Here is a 22,053-nt window from a genome sequence, read left to right as displayed (position 1 = left end):
CGTATTTCTCCCCCCAGGGGCTCGCTGTAAACTTGAAGACGACTGTGGTGTCTCCATGTGCTGTGCAAGACATCACGGAGAGATGATCTGCAAGAAGAAATTGACTTTAGGAACAAAGTGTTATATCCCCGATGGAGGGCTGGCTTATAGCATTAACCAGCTGTGCCCCTGTGAGGAAGGGCTAGTCTGCAGAAACAGCAAGATCATGAGAGAGTAAGTATTTGCTATATCTGTAAAAGGTTGGTATCCCACCCTGGTACTTAAGGGATTTGGGCCAAAGGCAGACACTGAGTTAGAACAAAGATCTGCCACGTTCCCTTGAAATAACAGAACAGGTTCAAGGGGCTGAATGGCCGCCTCTGTTCCTTTGTTTCAAGGTCATCTACGTTCAACTGCAGAACAGAGGGATACTTTTAGGGGCATTAGACTTGGATTTGAGTTGATATGAACATTTTGTAACAGAAAGTAGCATGACTGATATTCTGAAGGATATAAGAGTCATAGCGACGAGGGTTGCCTCAGATTACAACAGGATCTTGACCAGATTGGCCAATGGGCTGAGAAGTGGCAGATGGAGTTTAATTGTGAGGTGCTGCATTTTGGGAAAGCAAATCTTATCAGGACTTATACACTCCCTTGGAGCTTACCATCGAGTGTTGCTGAACAAAGACTTGGGAATGCAGGTTCACAGCTCCTTCAAAGTGGAGTTGCAGGTAGATAGGATAGTGAAGGTGGTGTTTGGTATGCTTTCCTTTATTGGCCACAGTATTGAGTACAGGAGTTGGGACGTCATGTTGCAGCTGTACAGGACATTGGTTAGGCCACTGTTGGAATAGTGCGCGCAGTTCTGGTCTCTGTCCTATCAGAAAGATGTTGTGAAACTTGAAAGAGTTCAGAAAAGATTTAAGGATGTTGCCAGAGTTGGAGGATTTGAGCTATAGGGAGAGGCTGAATAGGCTGGGGCTGTTTTCCCTGGAGTGTTGGAGGCTGAGGGGTGACCTTATAGAGCTTTACAAAATCATGAGGGGCATGGATAGGGTAAATAGACAAGGTATTTTCCTAGGGTGGGGATGGGGCCAGAACTAGAGAGCATAGGCTTACAGTGAGGGTGGGAAGAAAAGAGAGGATATAAAAGAGACCTAAGGTGCAACTTTTTCATGCAGAGGGTGGTCTGTGTATGGAATGAGCTGCCAGAGAAAGTGGTGGATGTTAGTATGATTGCAATATTGAAAAAATCTGGATGGGTATATGAATAGAAAGGGTTTGGAGGGATATGGGCCAGGTGCTGGCAGGTGGGACTAGATTGGGTTGAGATATTTGGGTTTCCATGATGTACATCTGACTGTCAGTCTTGGTTGAAGCAGCCAACAATTTCTAATGAATTTGTTTACTCTCTCATAGGAAAGAGTTTGATTACTGGGAAAACACCAATACTTGGCAGTGCCTGAACCCTTCTTGGTCCTAAAGGAACACATTCTGTACACAGCTGTATTTAGTGTAAATACTACTTTGTTATTTAATCATGTACCATAAATTTGTTAATGATTCATAATGTAAATAGTGATAGCAAATTCCTAGCCATTGCTAATAAAATGCTGTATAAACATTAGGGCAGAAATTGTTCATTCCAGCTATTCACAGCCACATCCCACTGTAGATGGTATTTTCACTTCCTTCAATATGGAAGTGGAGTTAGTAATCATTATTTTTAATGAAATGGCCACTCCAATATCCTATTTAGTGACTTTAAGCAGTTTAATTAAGACATGTGGAAGAAAGGCGGCTTTTGGTGTATAGGATTAGAGATCTGGAGGTCTTTTTGGTTAAATCCATATTGACAAAACCAACTGATTAGCCCACAGCTCCATCATGCATCATACAAAAGCCAGGATGTTTCAAATCAAACTAAATGATCCCTACCTCTGGGGTCATTTATCCCAGAGCAACTGTGGGATAAATGACCCCTACCTCCAAGCTAAGAGTCTGGGCTCATATGCCACCTGACAGATGTTGGTCATAATATACTTGAACATGTCAGTCAAGGATGCCTAAAACTAGCAAACCCTATCATTTAAATTGGAAACTTCTCTCCCACAGCCCCCTGGCATTATTTCTGGAATGTTCCATATAATATTTTCAGGCCATGGTAAACCAGATACCAAATCTGTACATGCAGCAGTTCTACTGTACCTGCAACTCCTGTAGGGACAGTGTAGAAGGCCCATAATCACCAGTGTGGGTTTTCCAATGTTGATTGTGGTAATAGGTGGGTGGCACAATGGTTAGCACTGCTGCCTCACAGCACCCGAGACCCGGGTTCAATTCCTGACTCAGGCGACTGACTGTGGAGTTTGCATGTTCTCCCAGTGTGTGTGGGTTTCCTCCGGGTGCTCCGGTTTCCTCCCACGGTCCAAAGATGTGCGGGTCAGGTGAATTGGCCATGCTAAATTGCCCGTAGTGTTATGTAGGGGTATGGGTGGGTTGCGCTTCGTCGGGTCGGTGTGGACTTGTTGGGCCAAAGGGCCTGTTTCCACACTAAGTCTAATCTAATCGCAAATGTGCCCATCCGTTACAAACCCCCAACTGCAGTGGAGAAAACCAGCACAACTGGATGACCCTTCCATATTTGTCCAGCTTGATTTACACTCACTGGGACAGAATTGGAGGTCAACTCCAACAAACATCCCAGATGTTTGCTCTGGCAGCTCCCAGTAGCTAACAATACAGGTGAGTAACATGCTCTTCAGTGATGGAAAGTAACAAGAATATCATACCCTTACGTCTGGCCCTCAAAAAAAGGCATTAAAAAGTTCAGCTTTGTACAGTTATTCACTTAAAGACAAATGGATAAAAAGCACAAAAAGATTTATTTAAAACACACATGCTTCATCACGTCTTGGAATGAAAGATGCTTTGCATGTATTTTCAATACACAGAACATTAAGCAGACTGTAACAGTGTTAACAGTAACATGTTCCTTTCAATACTGGCTCATTTTCTCACTACTGAGGCTAGTGACTTGTTCAATATTAATACTCAAGTCTATAAAAACAAAAATTTAAGATGAAACTGACAGATGAAGGCTTACCACCAGAGGCAGTAAATAAAGCTGCATGATTGAATGTCTCAAATGGACAGATATGTTTATGGAAATGATTTGTTCCTGGAGCCAGGACAGAAGAAAAATCATGAATATGCAGCAAGTACAGTCCTTGTAGAGATCAGGTTTGCTGTTTGAGGAGGTAGAGAGTTGCCAGGAATTTTTTGGGGGCATTTTGCCCTCAATGTCTTCCAAAATTTTATAACCATCAATAATTAACCTAAAATGAACAGCTTTGTTTGAACCACTGTCCCATGGAACAACCCTTTTAAAAAAAGGGTTTGGGTGGTTCAGGGGAAGATTGCAAACAAGCTACTGACTGAGGTTCCCAGTAATTCTGCTCCATTTTGTTGGCATCTACTGATGAAAACTTCGATCAGATTTAGTAACCGGCTGGCTTTTGAAAAACACTCACTGCTCTTCGGCACCAGGCAAACAGGAGAGAGAGAGATCCAACAGAAAATTAGAGCTCAATTTGCATGAATGAGATATTCCTTTGCAAAAATAAAAAGCCAAGATTAATTTCTTTGCACTTCCCCCTTTAGAAAGAATGGAGCATATTGGTCCAACCAATGTGCAGCCATCATCTCAGTAACTGGCTGAAGGTATTGCCCATCTCCACTTATAGCACTTCAGTTGTAAAGACTTAAAGATCATTTCTGTGCAGGGAATTGAGAAAAGCTCTCAGCCTTCAAAAGATTTAGTCTTCTGAAAACAGAAAATGATCTTGCTGAGATTAAGGTTTATTGGTTCGGTTAATGGTTCATAAACTAGCATCTTCACTGCCTCCAGGACTCTTTTGCCTGGGACTCTAAGCCTACCACTATCATAGAAGCACCATCACCTGAGGGATACACCTAAGATACATTTAGCACCACTGTCAAGGTAAGAAATACCAATCTTGTCAGTTACACCCATATCCAGACATTAGGTTTAAAAAGGAAGTTCACAACCATTTGTCACAGTCAGCAATAAATTTGTTAAAAGGTTTGATCATTTCAGTGAAATTTAACTAATTGTAGAGATTGAGTCTATAACAGAAGCCAGAAGAATGTCTAATGTACAGAAAGGAAACTTGTCAAATCTCAAAATGGAGTGCCAATAATAAAGTGCTGACATCACAATAATACAAGGTCATATTTCTTGAAACTAACAATGCCCAAATTCGACAGTTTTTTTGTGAAGAAAATCAAGGTAGAAATGTTTGGCAGCTGAATGCATGTGGATAAGCAGATCAGAGTTAGGCTATAAGCAATAGTCCTGACAAAACAGTGGAAGAAACTTTTAAACACAGACTCCAAGTATCAACAGCTAGTGCAAAGACAACTGAAGATCTGCATACTGTACTTCACACATTTTGTTGATCAGAAAGTCATGTGACCAGAAAGTCACATGCCCACAAAACATTCTGATCATAGCTACAGCCATCTGCCTAGCAGCCCACTGAGATGATGTGTCATATGCCCGGATAACTAGACTCCATTCTTAAGTGGCCCACATGTTGAAGGGGTAAACTGGCTCCTGTGTTAACAGTCCTACAAGCTGTGTGCAATGCTGGTCAGTTGCAACTATCCACAGAAATACCAAGTAGTAGCTGTATGCAAGAAACAAAGCAGTCATAGCAGGGTAACATTTGTCCTTTCTCTGGAAAGGAAGTATCCTGGCTGCCCAGGCTGGTCGATGGACACCATAAACATCACATCCCACCCCCTGGCAATGTGCCCAACTAACCAATGTGATTATTAGCAGAGTCAGGCCACCCTTCCTTATCCCCTAACTCAGTAGCCTTACAGAAGGTAGCTTCAACTCCCTGCACCATCTGCTACCATGGAGAACAATGGTGAGAAAAACATAACGTGCAATACATTAGCACCATACAAAAAGATACGCCAATGTCAGCAATTGTTTCTAAAGGATGCATGACTAAGCTCAAATGTCCCTGGCTTCATAAAATCCAAGTAGAGAAACCCACTCCTGCATATTTGAGCAAAGGAGGGGCAAAAAAAGGTTAAAAATAGAAATCAGAAATTCTGTTTCACCATGGGGGAAGGGGGAGGGGGAAAGATTATAAATAACCACCTTGTTTTAACTGCTTTACACCACCCCTCCTGCCTAATGCCCTGTCACCAATAAAACAGCATTTACTATTAGAACTAGCAAATTCCTATATAAAAAAGCATTATGTTTAGCTAAGGACAGATTAGCAAACTGCATGAAACTTAGGAGGCAGACAGTTCAGAGACAAGGAGATCAAACTGGTGCATTGAGGTGTGTTAAAGAGAACAGTTGGGAACTTGCATCAAGATCTAAGCTACTGATTATTTCAGACAGGAATAAACATGATTTCCTGAATAGCGAGGTCTGCTCTGGTATTCAGTAATTTGAATTTTGGATTGAAAGCCTACAGCAGTTCCTTTAAAAGGAAGACATCCCTTGTTTCCCTGATGACCCTGATAAGGATCAGCTCACATTCTCAATGGATCTTGACAGGAGTCCTGAAACAACCAGTATACAATCAGGATTTGTGTGTTGAGGCAGTGCCTGACCAGAGGAGAGGCTTGTGGCTCTGCCTGGCTTCAGACCACACTAGGTGGTGCCATTGCCTGCTGGATAGTTACAACACACACCTGGAGCCTCAATACCAAGTCTTCTTCAGTTTTGTTCATCTGCTGTTACTTTCACAAGTTTTTGGCCAAATGAGACAACATTTCAAGTAAAAATAAGGCTCCAAAGTATTCAGTCATTAACAAAGATTTGAGGTAGAAAACAAAACAGGCAAATATCCTGGCACTCAAGTGAACTACATCCAAAATACAGGGTGGTTTTCTAGTTCTACCTCAATGACATTAGGTGTGGTGATAACACGTCAGTGAAACTGACGTGAACCTTTCAACATTCGCAATTTAGGTACTTTTATATAAGAGTGAACGGCAACCAAGAAACAAAAGGGATCATTAAGTGCAGATCAATTAAGTGACATTCTACGGAGTGCCTCGAAGTGTCCACTTACAGTATTTTACACCTTAAAGACAAGGTGTTCTATGTAAGCAGCTATTCAGGACCAAAACACTTCAGTTTTTGAACTACATGAAGCCAGTGGTGGCTGATTTGACCTAAATTTATCTCCATTTGCAACTTGAAGCTTGTGCAGGCCACAACATTTACAGTTTCTGTAATCTACACATTCCTGATACAGATAAATCAAAGGATTGCAGGCAGGATTACCAAGTACAAACGGTTTCAACTCCCCTAACAAAATTTCAAACCAGAACAAAGAATTAAATTGTCAGACCATGAGGGGCCAAACCAATAGTGTTTTCTATTGCCTTCAGCTCCCAACTAGTTTGGACATTTAAAACCGTAAGGTAGCGGAGTCTATGAACTTTAAAGACAGATGCACAGGAGCTATAGGTCCTTCTTTATGCAAAGGAAGGCATTTGTAAGCCTATGCTATTACAGCAAAGTGGAATGTCTGAATGAGGAGCTCTGGCATTAGTTAATTGCAGAGGGAAACAGGAATTTTGGTACTCTGCTGAAATAAGTGAATATAGAGCAAGAAAAGGCAAATTCACAGGAAAAAATAAATGGCAAGAAAAATGGATAGTACAGACTATTTATAAAGCTTTGCTAATTACTACATTTGTTCAGCTTTGCACTTTCCTTCTAGCCTTTGCCAATATTCTGAGATGGTCAATTTGATTCAACATGGGTGAAACTGTATTAGCCTATTTTAAAACAAAATCCTAGGGGTTGACAAAACCAGACACCAATTCAGGCCATGCATTAGCCCATCTAACAGCATGGAGGTTAATTCTTTTCAAAGAAGTGTCATGTAGCAAAGTTTCTCACTGTTCCCTCGACAATACACTGACTGCAAAGAAACTGAACCTATTTATTTTCCTGAAATTAACGCTGGAAATACACAGCAAGCCTAAAATTCAGGATGACTACTTCTGCCGCAGGCCCAGTGTTAAAGGAAGGGCCAAACTCTTCAGATACAGAGGGAACTACACTATTTGGAAGCATGTTTCAATTTGGAGCAGCTACAGTTTAGTCTTTACCGTTTCCATTAGTACTGAGTAACCACTATCTGAAGGAAAACTTTTCAGAGCAGCTAGCCTTCATGTTTCTGAATTGGTTCCCAACTTCAATAAAACACAGATCCACAATAGCAGCTAGGCCTGAAAAAACATTGCCTACATTAAATACCGATTACTTTAGGTCAGATCCCAAGACATTTCCTTGTGACGACAATGTGAAATCCCACTCCTTAGCCCAATCTGTCACCAGTTTACCTCATACTAAAACAACCAGTCTGTCTGTGCCAATATTGAGAACTAAGTTCCTTTTCCACCAATGACCAACAATTCAATTAAACTAGTTCTGTTAAAAAAAATTAAAAACTTTCCAGTAGTCAAGTGAGGTACATGTCAGAGGTTAAAGTGCCCCACCCTCAAGAATTCACAGGTCCAAGCTGATGACTGTAGCAATCCACTTGCATCTCAACTGGCTTTACAGCACCTGCCCTGCTTTGAATGAAGTGTATAAAAACATTTGCTTAATTGAAACTTCAAATCTGAATAATGATTCAAGCCCTAGAACAGACTAATACTGATCAGTGATCCAATAGTGCTTCATTTGATAGAATAAAACTCTAGCAAGTTGACCAAACTGCTCATGGTTCAATAAAAATTAAATACTATTGCCAGACCTGACGAGTGTAAAATGCACATCCTGAGGTACAGGCCACAAACTATTCTGGGTTTCCCACTGAATGCTGAAACAATTACCAAGCCAGCTCAGCATGCATATTAACCACAGATACAAGTTACCACAGAAACTTTGGAGTGTTGCTGATTGTAGGATTCTTTTATCCCTTTAACTTTTCAGTTTGATAATGCACTATGGAGACTTGCATGGTTTCAGTTAGTGTTCAGTTTTCTAAAAAAATCCCAAAAGTGAGCTCATTCTGCACTTGGGCAGCAAAAGTTTAAAACCCAGCATAACATGTTTCCATTATTTCATCCAGCAGGTTTGTCTGTCTCAGGCTTCACCAAGATCTTTGTCCCTGTTTCAGGGCCTGCAGATTCAAAAATGAAGGATGCGTCACAATTAAGAGTGTCTCAGCCAGGCATCTTCTCGACACTAAGAATTCTCTCAAACAAAAACAAAACAAGGCACGAATCCACTTCTGTTCCTGCAGCTGCTCATGGATGAGTCATTTCTTTAGAAAGTTTTTGTTTCTTGCTTTAGAGCACCAAGCTCTATTTTGCTGCTGTCTTCAGGGTCATCCATTCCAGCCCTTGACCTAGTCTGAAAAAAAAAAGTGAAGAAATCACATCAGTAAATACATCCTCTGCTGGATTCAAAGCTTGAGAAAGCCTTAAAGTCTGAATGGGTTATATTCATCATGGTGGACTTTCTGCTCCCATGGTCACCAGCCCATTCCTCAGTTATAGCACCAAACTCAAACGGTCACACTAGCATTAATACTCCACACAACCCCATCAGCCTCAAATTCTATCCCATTCCCATCAAAATACCTGCCCAACTTCCCCTTTAAATGTATTCAACTAATCCATATCAAAAATCATATTCCCCATTTGAGTTTTTGGGCAAGGGTTTGTTCTAAAATTGTTACTGGATTTGAGAGATTCAGTTAGGAGCTGGTTTTGGGCATTCGATCATCTCCAAACAAGTGATAACATCTCATTGCTCTATGAAACCCTTATAAATCAGGAGTTAACTTTCTATCTCAGCTAGATCACTTTGTTCAGGAATGTTAAGATATGGGCCAAAGGCAGGTATGTGGAGTTAGACCACAGACCAGCCATGACCTTAGTGCATTTTGAAACAGGCTGACAGGAACAGCATAGGCCATCTTGACCTGTGTTTCAGATCTCTATTAAACACAGAAGGTTAAGTGGTGATGAAAGTCTTCCCTGGTACCAACAGGATGAAAGCAAGCTGTTAGAAAGTAAGTGATCCTGAAAACGAGTGAAAGGATCCAAAATTAAGCTACGTGAACCTTTTCTGAAGTGAGACTTTGGTACAAAATATTTCTCCAAATTGTGTTGGTATGAACTCATTTCAGTTCAGGTTGGTTGCGGCGGGGGGAGGGGGGTGCAGTGCAGGGGGGAGGAAGAAATGGAAATATACTCTAAAATTGGAATACTCCTTGCCATAAGTAAACAAGTACTGTTTGAGATTGAAAGATTAAACTTTCATTTTTCAGTCTATCCAATCGAGAACAGACAGTTTTAGTTTATTTTGCTTTCAAACTATATGCTGATGAACTGTTTTGAAACAACAGTGTTTTGACCTGGAAAAGATGCATTAAATTTGAGACATCTCTAAACAGTTAGGATTAATTTCACTAGATTCCAATTCAAATATCAGATAAGTGATTCCATATATCATTAAATAGCTACATTTTAGTTGCAATGTTTGCAACTAGTATTACAAACTAATTGAAATCTCAAGTGGACAAAGCACTTGAAGCAGCTATTAGGGAGATGAAAATTTGTTACTCAGCAACCCGATACCTTCATTCCAACTAATAATGGTTTAAAAAAGTCGGTTTTAAAACAGGATTGGGGTAATTTAAAAAGTATATATATTGCAGAGTTATCAGGAAAGTTTAATTTCTTACAACTAGTCTGTAATGGAATTTTCCTTTCTGCCAACTCATTCAGCATACTGCTCAAACATGTAAATTAATATTGAATTCTTTTAATTATATAAAAGTTAAACTTCTGTTCAGATATTGACATGATTAATGCAGAATTTGCCCCAAAAATGTACAGCTTCATACAAGATAGTCAGAAAATAAAAAAACATTCTTTCACCAACTTCCTAGGATAAACCCAAACGTAATTCATCTTTTATATAAAGCAGCCAATCTTGGTTCAGTACTAACCCTTCGCCAGTGAGTGCACAGCAGGCTTGAATATGCCAGGGATGATCTTTGATAGAAGTTAGTGTTAGAAATTTGGAAATTTCAGCTGCTGACATGGAGTTCTTCATGTCTTGTTTATTGGCAAATACCAGCACGGCTGCCTTCCGGAGGTCCTAGAATGAAAACAAGCCATTGGTAACAATCCTTCTGAACAAAGTAATCCCAGCACTGAACAGTTCTCCCCAAAGTAATGCTGCCTAAGTACAAAAACAAAGCGAGGACTGCATATGCTAGAGATCAGTCGAGAACATGGTGCTGGAAAAGCAGAGGTGTAGGAGAATCTATGCTTGGGGCATAAGCCCTTCATCCAAGGAGAATCGACATTTCGGGCAAGAGGCTCTTTTCCGTAACACGGATTCTCCTGCTCCTCAGATGAGTCCTGACTTAGTGCTTTTCCAGCACCACACAATACAAACCAACCCAATTCAAATGTTTGTCCCTCCAGTGTGCTCAACAATTTGATCTTAATTTTAAAAAGGGGGGTGTCTGAGCTGGTCTCCAAGACCAACACCAGGCAAAGAGGACATGAAATACTTTCAATATGAAACAGGTATCCTTTACCTGCCTGTCTAAAAACCTGATTAAGGATTACAACTGGCACAGACTGGACTGAAGGATCTGTTCCTGTGCTGTATGGAATTGTATCATAATTGTATTGTAACTGAAGGTCGTTTAGAAAACCCACCCAAACAGACCTATAGACAAGCTGAATTTGAGCTTTGAGGGGGGAGAAAGAAAATTGTATTAGGTGAGTTTAATTCAAGCAAAAATTCTCATTTTCCTCCAAAGGACCCTCAGAGCTTCACAGGTTTGGACTTCTGAAACCATCCTAAGAAACCACTGGTTCTGGGGTTTTTGGATAACATGGAACAGGCTATTCAGCCCTACTAGCCCATGCTAGCATTTGTGTCCCATTCAAATCTCTACCAAACATGACTTTTGCATTTATGGTTTGTGGATCCCCCTAAATGCATCTATGTTACTCCCTTCAACCACTCCTTGTGCTAGCAAGTCCCACACTTCACTCCCTGATGTAATGATCAGTTTTATTTATTCTTTGAATGAACTAATATGGAGAAGGATACTGCTTTGAAATCAAGGAAACCGTTGTATTAACACTTAATTTGTTCAAACAGAGTGATAGTTCTAGTGTCTCACTGGCACTGCAAATACACACAGGCAGCTTTGGAATGGGCTGTTGATTGAAAAACTCCGGTCCAGTTGTGGGTCAGGACTGCTCAATATGATAAGTGATTGGTTCAGGGGCAGGTGGACAGCCTGCGTCGCTACCCTGCTGGATAAGTATGAAGAATTTAAAAATAGACGGCAGTTCTCACTCAGCTGTATTACTGTGTATTTGCCCATAAGTCACTGCCTCTAACCAATGACAGGCTGAGCAGTCTTGGGCCTGCAGTAAAGAACTATAGGCCACCACATTGAATCCTGTGGACTGCTGCTAATGAACAGTGCTCTTTTTCCTCCATCTGTGACACCCATGTTTGTTTATTTGCATCCACCTGCACATTTATGCAGGGATTTAAGATGGGATACAGTTACAAGTTGATAACTCATTGATTGTGAGGTTAGAACTGGTTTATTTGTATAAAAAATCTGTTTTCTATTAACCAGAGCTCAGACAGGAAAAATGGAGAATTGAATATAATTTTGAATCTTTAATCATATGACAAACCCTGTATTAAAAACAGCTCCAATAGCAATGGACTTCCTCCAAGAGGATTGTGACACTGGGTAATGCTGTACTAGATTTTTGGTAACATTGTATTTTTAGTATACAGTTTCTTTATTCTCCAGAAGTGTCAACTTTCACTCAGCATGCACTCAAAATCAGCTGTTCCTTCCCCTTCTAAACAGGCACAAACAGTGGACAGTTAATGCTAGTCAGCACTAAGGTACACCTGCCTTAGTGAAAAAAAACTATTGCTTAATATCCTTAATCACCTTCCTGCTACCCAGTGTTCTTAGTCATAATGGTCCACTGACATGCATTACTATTCCATAGTAAAGAGTCAGAGGTCTATAGCACACTAAAAATCCCTCCATCCATCAAGTCTTTGTCAAAAGCCACAATTTAAATCAAATCCTATTTTCTAGCACTTACAAATCCAACAAACCCACACCAGATTCCATTTTGGATTGATATCCAGAGGAAACATTCCAGTCTGATCCAATTCAAACAACTGCCATGATAGGATGACATTCACAGTCCATTGCATTCCCTGGGGACTGCTCAGAAAACCAATACTTCTAGTGTTTACTCCCTGACAGAGGGAAGTCCCTCCCTTTCCAAGACACCAAAACCAACTGTGGCTGGAGCAAGCAACAGTCAACTCAGTACATGCAGGGAATTAAAATTAAAATCTGGCTTACATGACTCATACAAGTAATATTTCAACTAGTGAGTCATTGATCAGGGATATTAAAAATAGATGTTCCTTTATGGTCACATATGATAACTTGACATCTCTACTTCCTACAGAGAGAGATTGAACCTGACAGTCCTATGACTACTCAGTGAATCAGGCCACCCAGTTATTGAAACACCCGAAAGTGAAATCTTAGAAACAACCAGAGTCTGAAAGATAATTTAAGATTCTTCGTTCCAGACACCACTTTAGCAACAAGTTCCCTGATCCACCCTGGCATATCCAGTAATTAAAAAAAGGTTGCTGTGAGCAGCAACTTGTACCTCATGTGCCAGCATTTTGTAGAGCTCTTCTTTCGTTATTGTCAACCGTTCTCGGTCTGTGCTGTCCACAACGAGAATGACAAACTGAAAAACAAAGTTACCCATGATGAATACAAATTGACCTTTTCTGGAAGCAAAAATCTATTAGCTCCTTGTTTAATTTTACAACTTGATTATCAGTATTTATTTTTGAATAATTGGAGGTATTCATTGACGATATTCCTACTCTTTATAAAATAGTCTCAACCTCACTGGATAGAGACAGGCTAGACAGCACAGAACTCCAAAATGGCCATGCACATCTCTGCACCAATTCAGCACAGCAGAAACCTACAGGAAACATGGATGGTGTGGACAGAAAGGGGGAACAAGAATCCATTCAAGAGTTATTCTATCAAGCAATTCAGTAGCAACAAATCTAGAACCAAAATATTACATTAAACAGTTGTTCAATTCCAATCAAGACAACTGCAGACAGATTCAAGAAATAAAGATTTTTCTGCAACTCAAATTTGTGCAGCATTAAATCGGAAACAAAAGTCATGACTAGGTTTGGTACTCTGGTACAGTTTCAGCTACATACTAGAATGTGATATTGGGGTCATTTGGCACCAGCCATTACAGACACTAATCTAGAGCTTCACCCCTGGTTGTGATCCAACATTAAAGCAGCTTAAGTGTAACAGCTCCACTGGCAGTGCTGACTAACAGTGGTTACAAGGAATTATCCCTCAGTGTCAAAAGAATTTAAACAGATTGACAAGTAAAGTTGCAACCTCTTCAATGTTAATTGGCTAGCCCGGTGCACAGGAGATGGACAAGGACGTTTTGCTGCAGTGTTTGGAGTATGGCAGGACGTAGGAGAAACAGCAAGTGATACAGGCCACTGGTTTCTTTTCAACTGAAGATGGATTGGTCAGTTTCATGGAAGTTAATAATCAACAGATTTGATTGTTGTATAAACACTGTAGTACCCAGATAGTGCCAAAGATTAAGCAATACCAGCTGTAATACAAACTTCATGGAGTGTACCAGAAACTCAAAACTCTGAACAAGCTGCCAGATCACACCAGCTGTTTGCCCTCTCCTATTTACATTACATCACAATGTGAAACTTTAAAAAGCAGTCAACTAGACAATAATTTGACCTTGATAGTCACCCATTCATACCCAAGTGTACAACAATGCAGTTCAAAACAAAGCCTGGCTCCAAGCAGGAAAGCTAGCAGCAGATTGCAGTAAGACAAAAAAGGTTATCAGCACTTGTAGTACATTTGTAAACAGTAAAGCTATCTGGAAATACTGTTCCTACTGACAGGGAGATTAAAAGACATGGCGATGAGTTTATTTCCAACATTTGGAGACTATGTTCCACATTATCTTTAAAAAACTTCCAAACCAGATAGCTAGTTCTCAGTGCTGTACGGCAAAGTGGAGGAGTGACAGTCAGAGCACAGAAACTGACCTTTTGGTCACAGTCCATGCTGAGCATAACCCTGAAACTGAACATGTCCCATCTATCTGGCACTGGCTCATCCCCCCCAACTCTTTCCTGTTCATGTACTATCCAAGTGTCTTTTGAACATTGTATTTGTGCCAAACCTTCCATTTTGCCCACACCAAGATTCCCATGTGACCTGCTGTAACAGGACTATTAAGCCCATTTCCGTAACATGTTCTTTAGTCCTTTTGTGACAGTCTGATTTTGGAGTTTGAGCATTCTGTACAAGGTTGAACACCATTCCCTGTTGCTAATTCCACCTAAATTCAGGCAATTTTGCCAAAAGCAGACCATCTGTGGTTTGTGCATATTTTCACACTGTCTCCCACTTTCTACTGACATGGTGATTGCACACAATGTAATTTGTGGCACTCATTTAAGATTGTGGCAATGCAGATCATTTTCTAGGCTAATGAGTTGTCAACCATGCCATGTGAGATTTTCCATTTTCTTCTCTATACATTTATTCCTTTCTATCCATCCAGCGTAATTTCATTCAGTGGGAGAAATTAGATCAATTGCCAATCTCTTTATACCATGAAATAGAAAACTTTCCATTGGCAATTGGGTTCAATAGGAATGAGTCAACAGCTGAGTTTTCCCAGCATCACCCAAGTCGAGGAGCATCCAAGAGCAAGAATAGAGATTTTGGGCACAAGCCCTTATGACGCTGACTCTTGATCCTCAGATGTTGCCTGACCTGTTGTGCTTTTCTAGTGCCACACTTTTCCACTGACTTCCAGCATCTGCAGTCCTCCTTTTCAATAGGAATGAGGAATGTCCAGGGAAGTGCATCTCCTTGGATGAAGCGATTGGATTATTGGAAAGCAACAGTTTATTGCAATTCTCTCTTCTGGAAGGAGGAGTTGCTTGCCCTTTGGTACATAGCAACTGTCCAGCAACCCACCCAAATAGCTATTCACCTTGAGGTGACAGGTGTAATGGGGGAGAGGCAGTGTAAATTCAGCAGATTTCACTAGATCAAGAACTGACCTGATTTTTAAATGCCCCCTGAACTGGTGTTTCTATCTCTGGATTAGCCAGGTTAATGCAAACAGAGGACTGAACTGTTTTGATCTACAAGTATTTTCAAAAAACAGTGATTTGAATTCTAAATATCAAGCACAAACTGCATAATTTTATAATGCATTTATTCACACTTCAATTAACAAAATCGAGAATATAGAATATTTAAAGCCTACAACAATCGAGCACAAAAAATTGCCAATTTCTGATCTAGGTTAGGGCAAGTGATAGGCAAAAGGGAGGACTGCAGATGCTGGAGATTGGAGTAGAGTGCAGTGCTGGATAAGCACAGCAGGTCAGGCAGAATCTGAGCAGGAGAATCGACACTTTGGGCAAAAGCCCTTTATCAGGCATGATAGTTGACTTCTCTTGGATGGGGATTTCAAGGCTAGGGGGAGCATTAAGGTGAGATTTCAAATTCAATTCCTGGAATAGAGGAATTCCCTGGAAACTGGTCTCTGCCAGTCGTGTTAACACTGGGGTTGAATTACAAATATTGTTTGGAAAGCAGCTATAGTATACATGAGGAAGCCTCCTGAAACTATTCAAAAAAGGAATTCCAGAATCAGAAGTACAGTTAAGTTATTTGAAAGTTTTGTTACTTTAGAAATTTGCCTGAACTGATGAGATACCAAATCCTTGCAGCAGTATCCAAATGTTGGTTGTTCAATAAAATCAGGAAACTTGGGATTTGAAGGAACTGTTGGGAAATCGATTCACATGAAACAGCTAGAAATCATTCAGCTCATGTCCCCACTTGACAGAGATAAACATTTAGCATATTATTTTAATGCACCTCACTACTTTCACTGGCTGTTTAAGAGAACTATTAATAATTTAGAGTGGAGACAGTGGCAGAAAATGTAACTTTAAGGGTCAGACAGTCTTAGAATTAGAATTCCAGTGCGGGAACAGGCCCTTCAGCCCAGCTAGGGCATAGTGACCCTCAAGAGTAACACACCCAGACCCATTCTCCCCATCTAATGCACCTAACCTTCATACCCCTGAACACTATGGGTAATTTAGCATGGCCAATTCACCTAAACTGCACATTTTTGGTTTGAGGGGGGAAACCGGAGCACCCAGAGGAAACCCATGCGGACACTGGGAGAATGTGCAAACTCCACACAGACAGGCTGGAATCAAACCTAAGTCCCTGGCACTGCGAGACAGCAGTGCTAACCATTGAGCTACAGTGCCACCCCAGCGATATCACTAAACCACCCCATCCCCAATGAAACATTCTTCCTGAAAACCAACAGCATCAGGGGTTTAGTGCTCCACCAGCACCTCCATCTTGGAAGCTTAGCTATGTGACATTTTAAAATTACTCCAGCACTTCAGTCTGACTAGGCATCTGGGCAACACCATAGAGAAGCATTCATTACAAATTACTGCAGACTGAATTTGATTCAGAGTTATGACTCTAAAGCAATTCCCTGCATCAAGGTGGGGTCAATACAATAAAAGTACATCCTCAATACAGGTGCAGGTAGCACAAAGGCTTAAAAACAGATGGAGATAGTAATGAGTAGAAAAGGGGAAGGTGTAGAGGCATGATTACTCAGATATTGGGAGTAGTTAACTAGGATTAAACATTAGACTGATGGCAAAATTACTGCATTGTACAGATTACTAGTTTTATTCGTACACAAAATTCACCAGGGAATGGAAAGGGCTAATGTTTAGAGGATGGACTCCTTGTCTACAGAATCCAGACCTTGATGTCAGTCACACAAGGGGTTGATTACTTTGGACTAGGAGGAAAAAAATTCAAGAGGATTGAGTGCATTTGGAATTCCCTAACCCAGCCGGCTGGGAATGCTCAGTAAATAATGTTAGAACTTTAACATCTGAACAAACTCGAGGTGACATGGGAAGGCCTTACTGTATGGTGGAGCAGACTTGATGGGCTGAATGGCTTAGGACTGTGCCTCGTGTCATTACTGGACCCTCAAAGCTAGCAACTATTTCCAGTTAAAGACATTTTAAAATCACAACCAACCAAGGCAGCTATTCAGTCCCTCAAATCTGAATGAGGGTCACGTGGAAAGTTTATTTCCCTTGTGGGAGAGCTTAGGACCAGAGGGCACTGTCTCAGTAAGGGTTTGCAGCTTTAACACAGGTAAGGAGAAATATCTTAGGGGAGTGAATACCTGAAATCTTTACCACAAGGGGCTATCGAGATTGGATAGATAAATATATTCGAGGCTAAAACAGACATTGTTAAAATCAAAAAGGGAATGAAGGATTATGGGAAAAGGGAAAGAAAGCAGAGTTGAGAGCTAATGAGATCTCATTGAACACAGACTTGAGGGGCTGAATGGCCTACTTCTGCTATGGACCAGGCAATTATCATAGTCAAGTTTCCTCCACTTTATTAAATCTTCTCAAATGATCATGAATTCTTAATTTAACCCTGGTAATCAATCTGCTGAATCAACAGCACACCTAGTCTAAGCCCAGTATATCCTTCATCAGACAGTATGTAGAACTGGATCTAGCTCCCAGCAAGTGGTCACAGAACTTCATAGAGCCACATACCTCCGTGTTTGTATAATACGTGCTCCACGTTGAACGCAGCATGTCTTGGCCACCGATGTCCCACATTAGGAAATGAGTGTTTTTCACGACTATTTCTTCCACGTTGCTGCCAATCGTGGGAGACGTGTGGACCACCTCGTTCATTAAGCTGGCAACAAAAATCAGAGGGTTACAAGATTATTGTGACAACATCCATTACATCAAGTGGAAAGCTCAGGGTCCAAAGTGGTTGAAAACTCAATCCATTATGAAATATCAAAAATCAATATTCCTGCTGTCACTTGAGCAAAATCAACTCCAAGCTCATGTCACCTGTGCCTTAGGAATTGATGGACAAACCTCAATCTGCATCTTATGCATCTCTATGCAGAATATTTAACAGCTCAACTGTGTCTGAATTAGTGTTGCAGACTTGACACCTAACAAAATATGAATAAGCACCACATTGCAGTTAAAAATGGATATATCTACATTAGATATTTTAAAACTTCATACTTCTGATTTCTTAAGAGTAGTGGACTGCAAAAAGCAATTCCAACAAGCATGTACACAAATAAAAAGGGCTCGCATCACTGCCTCTGGGTCAGAAGGGATGGGTTCAAGGTGCACGTGCACCCAGAAATGTCTCAGCATGTTGAACCAGAAACCTGTTCATACACAAACCTTCAGTCCATTTATTTTGGAACCGGACTCACTTGCAGTGATTTATGGTTCTAAAAAAGATTCTAAAGTAGCAATCTGGAGACAGACACGATACAAGTATACTCACAATTGATAAAGGATGGTTGTTTTCCCAGCATTGTCCAGCCCAACAATGATGACTTTGTGCTCTAAAAACAAAGAAAAACATCCATTGTTGGTTTAATTTGAAATGCATCAAATTCAGTCCTTAAATGTAAAGCAGATTTAGAATCCTTCCCTACACTTAGAATCATCAAGCAGCCTGCAGTACCTTCACATTCCTATACAACACTGCATTAAAGTGTTTCAGAACATTTCTACTTTCCAAGGAACATGCAGCAATGCGTTCAGATACAGCACATATCACAAAGCCGAATATTCTGTTCCAGCGGTAAGAAACGGCTGAAGAAACTCAGGTCAGGCAGTATTGTGGAGAGAAAATAATAGTTTGGATCTAGTGACACTTCTTCAGGGAGTTTCTCTAGCTAGTTCTGCTTTAGCTGCAGACTTCCAGCACTTGCAGTTTTGTTTCTTGTCATTAGTGACCTGGATTATAACCAACTGCATAATCTCAACTCCAGAGTGGAGTTAGCGCAGTCAGAAGATGGACGTTATTGGTACAAAACAGAGGCTGATTTATGTGGGTCCAGCAACTCAGCAGGTACTTCAAAGCCAACATTTTATGGTCCTAAATACAAATACTTTCAGACAGACAATCTGCCTGTTAGACGGACACCACGAACTCGAGGCCTTATTGGCTCTTAGCCACAGACATACTGCAGTTGCTAACGTCGATATAAAAAATTTGTTGCCTTTCTCCAAAGCTCCAGGCTCTTGTAGGGCAACCAGTGGACCCACCCCCACCTCCAATAGCAGCTGTTGTGGTCTTAATGAAACTTGACTGGTCACTGGATAGCTATACCCAAAAAAAGTGAACTTGGTTTTGAAGAGAACAGGAAGTCTGCACTTAGCAAATTCTCAATTGTTTGCAGTTTATTTGGCACCTCTGTACCCCATAAGTCAGACTGTTACAGGTAACAGGTGAGCTATTTAAAACTGCTACATGCAGGGTATGTATTTGGGGAATATTAATTATAGTTGACACAATCAGAAGGTGTCTTTTTCTATGACAGCAATGTCTTAGAATTACAGCGATTAGACAGCTACCCAGTGAGCCTGTACTTCAAGAATTGGCCTCTGGGCCTACATGTGTTCTCAGTACAACATCCTGTTGCACGCAACAATGTGTACATGCAAGAGTGTGCAATTGAGCAGGACAGTTCACGTGCAGACAGCTTTTATACAGTTACTCAGCAGCTGAAGCAGGATTCATTCCTGAATTCTTTCCTGGAAAGACCTACTCAGATGCACAAGTCTGGACCTTTGAACTCTGCAGCTCCAAATTATTGGGAGATACTTCACACCCCCCCCCCTCCCCCAGACTTCCAATTGCTCATCAGTTGGCACAAATTCTTTGTCCGTGTGCATCAGGACTAGAGTTTTGTTGCATATTGTTCTGGAGAATGACCATCTTCCAGAGGCTCAAGGCCACCATCCTCTGTCACAAAAAACATTTGCAGGAAAATGCCAAGCATTTGCTTTTAGTGCAAATTAATGCATGGGAGCTGCAGTTAAAGTGAACATTCCTGAACTGAGCACAACCCAGCACAGATTTTATTGTTTGAGTTTCGTTTACAAGCTGTAATGAAGAAAAAAGTGCAAGCAAAATTGTTGCTAGGTAACAAAACCACAACCACTGCCATAGCAATCTGGTTTCCTTCACCCAGCATGTATTGACTTCAGTTACAGACATTGCCACCAAACTGCAGTGTCGCATTGAACTTCCTAGAATCCCGATTGTGGGAACAGGCCATTTGGCCCAACAAGTCCACAGCGACCCTCTGAAGAGTAATCCACACTAACCCAAATGTAGAGTGGCCTGTAATGTACTAACTGACATCCCTGAACATGGGTAATTTAGCACAGCCAATTCACCTAAGTAGCACATCTTTGGATTGCAGACACAATGTGCAAACTCCATGGGCAGACCTGAAGCTGGAATTGAACCTGGGTCCCTGGCACTGAGGCAGTGCTAGCCACCAAGGCTACCCTATCAACTTATTGAATTTAAAAAGCCATTATTTGCTTGTAGCCTATTGTTCAGATCAGACACTAATTTTTAATAATCAGTACAGCAACTTATATTCTCTCAGTCCATTGTACCTGTTAGATGGAAGGGCCAGGCTATATAAACTGTTGTAGTTAGTGAAGGGCAGCACTGGCTCAGTGATTAGCACTACTGCCACAGCACCAGGGTCCCAGGTTCAATTCCAGCCTCCGGTGACTGCGTGTGGAGTTTACACATTCTGTGCCTGAGTGGGTTTCCTCTGGGTGCTCTGGTTTCTTCCCACAGTCCAAAGATGTGCAGATCAGGTGAATTAGCCATGCTAAATTGCCCATAGTGTTAGGTGCATTAGTCAGAGGGAAATGGGTCTGGGCGGGTTACTCAGAGGGTTGGTGTAGACTGGTTGGGCTGAAGGGCTTGTTTCCACACTAGGGAATCTAATATAGTGACGAGAACCTTTTCTCCTTACCCCCATCTGTCAACATGGACAAGTCTACTCCTGGAACAGTGAAGGCTGAAACTAGTTACACTTTTTAAACAGCGCCAGTTATTCGGATTCCTGCCTTTGGGTAGAGAAGGTTCAGATATGGAGAAAGCCTAAGCTTGCAATTAAAGTTCACTGGAAACCAAGAGGAACTGGGACTCTGTACAAAGACACAACATAGGACACCAGTTCCTAGCCGAGCTCAACGATTGCATTGAAGATGGACAGTAGGGTCCATCAATACCATGCTGCAACCAAGAGAACAAAACAAATTGTGGTACATGGCACCAGCCTGGGTTCAGCAGCATTTTCACTGAAGTGAAAGCTATTCCTGAGGCCCAATTCCCAACTGATGCTTTAGTGTCACATTCCTAAGATGCTGCCTTTCAGATGGGCTGTTGAACCTGACAACAGACAAAAGCTAAATCAAAAAAAGGTGCTCCCACGCTCCCTCCAAGAGTAGAGGTCACTATTTAAGCAACATTTAAAATACAGTAGTTGCTCACCTAGCCATTCAGGTCTTCGCTGTTTCTGGGGCTTTACGTATAAACTGGCTGGAGAATTATCGTACACACCTTGAAAGGCAGCTGTGAAAGATAGCCAATATTGCAGTGGTTAGCTCTGCTGCCTCACAGCGCCCGAGACCCGGGTTCAATTCCCGACTCAGGCGACTGACTGTGGAGTTTGCATGTTCCCAGTGTCTGCGTGGGTTTCCTCCCACAGTCCAAAGGTGTGGGTCAGGTGAATTGGCCATGCTAAATTGCCCATAGTGTTAGGTAAGGGGTATATGTAGGGGTATGGGTGGGTTGCACTTCGGTGGGTCGGTGTGGACTTGTTGGGCCGAAGGGCCTGTTTCCACATTAAGTAATCTAATCTAAACTTCAAACTTTCTTCACCTATCCCCCACCCCACTTCAAACTGCTAACC

At 41.3% G+C, this 22,053-nt stretch overlaps 1 protein-coding gene across 1 annotated transcript in view; it reads right to left on the bottom strand.

Moving 5' to 3' along the window:
- Positions 1–2,848: 2,848 nt before the first annotated feature.
- The window catches only part of LOC132831053 (ADP-ribosylation factor-like protein 5B), a 35,475-nt gene continuing 16,270 nt past the window's right edge, over positions 2,849–22,053 (bottom strand). The window contains exons 2-6 of the mRNA XM_060849105.1: positions 18,606–18,666; positions 17,837–17,984; positions 12,766–12,849; positions 10,020–10,171; positions 2,849–8,413 (exon numbers count right to left, since the gene is read on the bottom strand). Of these exons, the coding sequence (XP_060705088.1) occupies positions 8,365–8,413; positions 10,020–10,171; positions 12,766–12,849; positions 17,837–17,984; positions 18,606–18,666 (494 nt within the window). The 3' untranslated portion in view covers positions 2,849–8,364. The remainder of the gene's footprint in view (positions 8,414–10,019; positions 10,172–12,765; positions 12,850–17,836; positions 17,985–18,605; positions 18,667–22,053) is intronic.

The sequence above is a fragment of the Hemiscyllium ocellatum genome, chromosome 32 (genome assembly GCF_020745735.1).
Source record: "Hemiscyllium ocellatum isolate sHemOce1 chromosome 32, sHemOce1.pat.X.cur, whole genome shotgun sequence".
NCBI lineage: Eukaryota > Metazoa > Chordata > Chondrichthyes > Orectolobiformes > Hemiscylliidae > Hemiscyllium > Hemiscyllium ocellatum.
The sequence above is the reverse complement of the archived record's forward strand: the minus strand, read 5'-3'. Positions and strand labels throughout refer to the sequence as shown.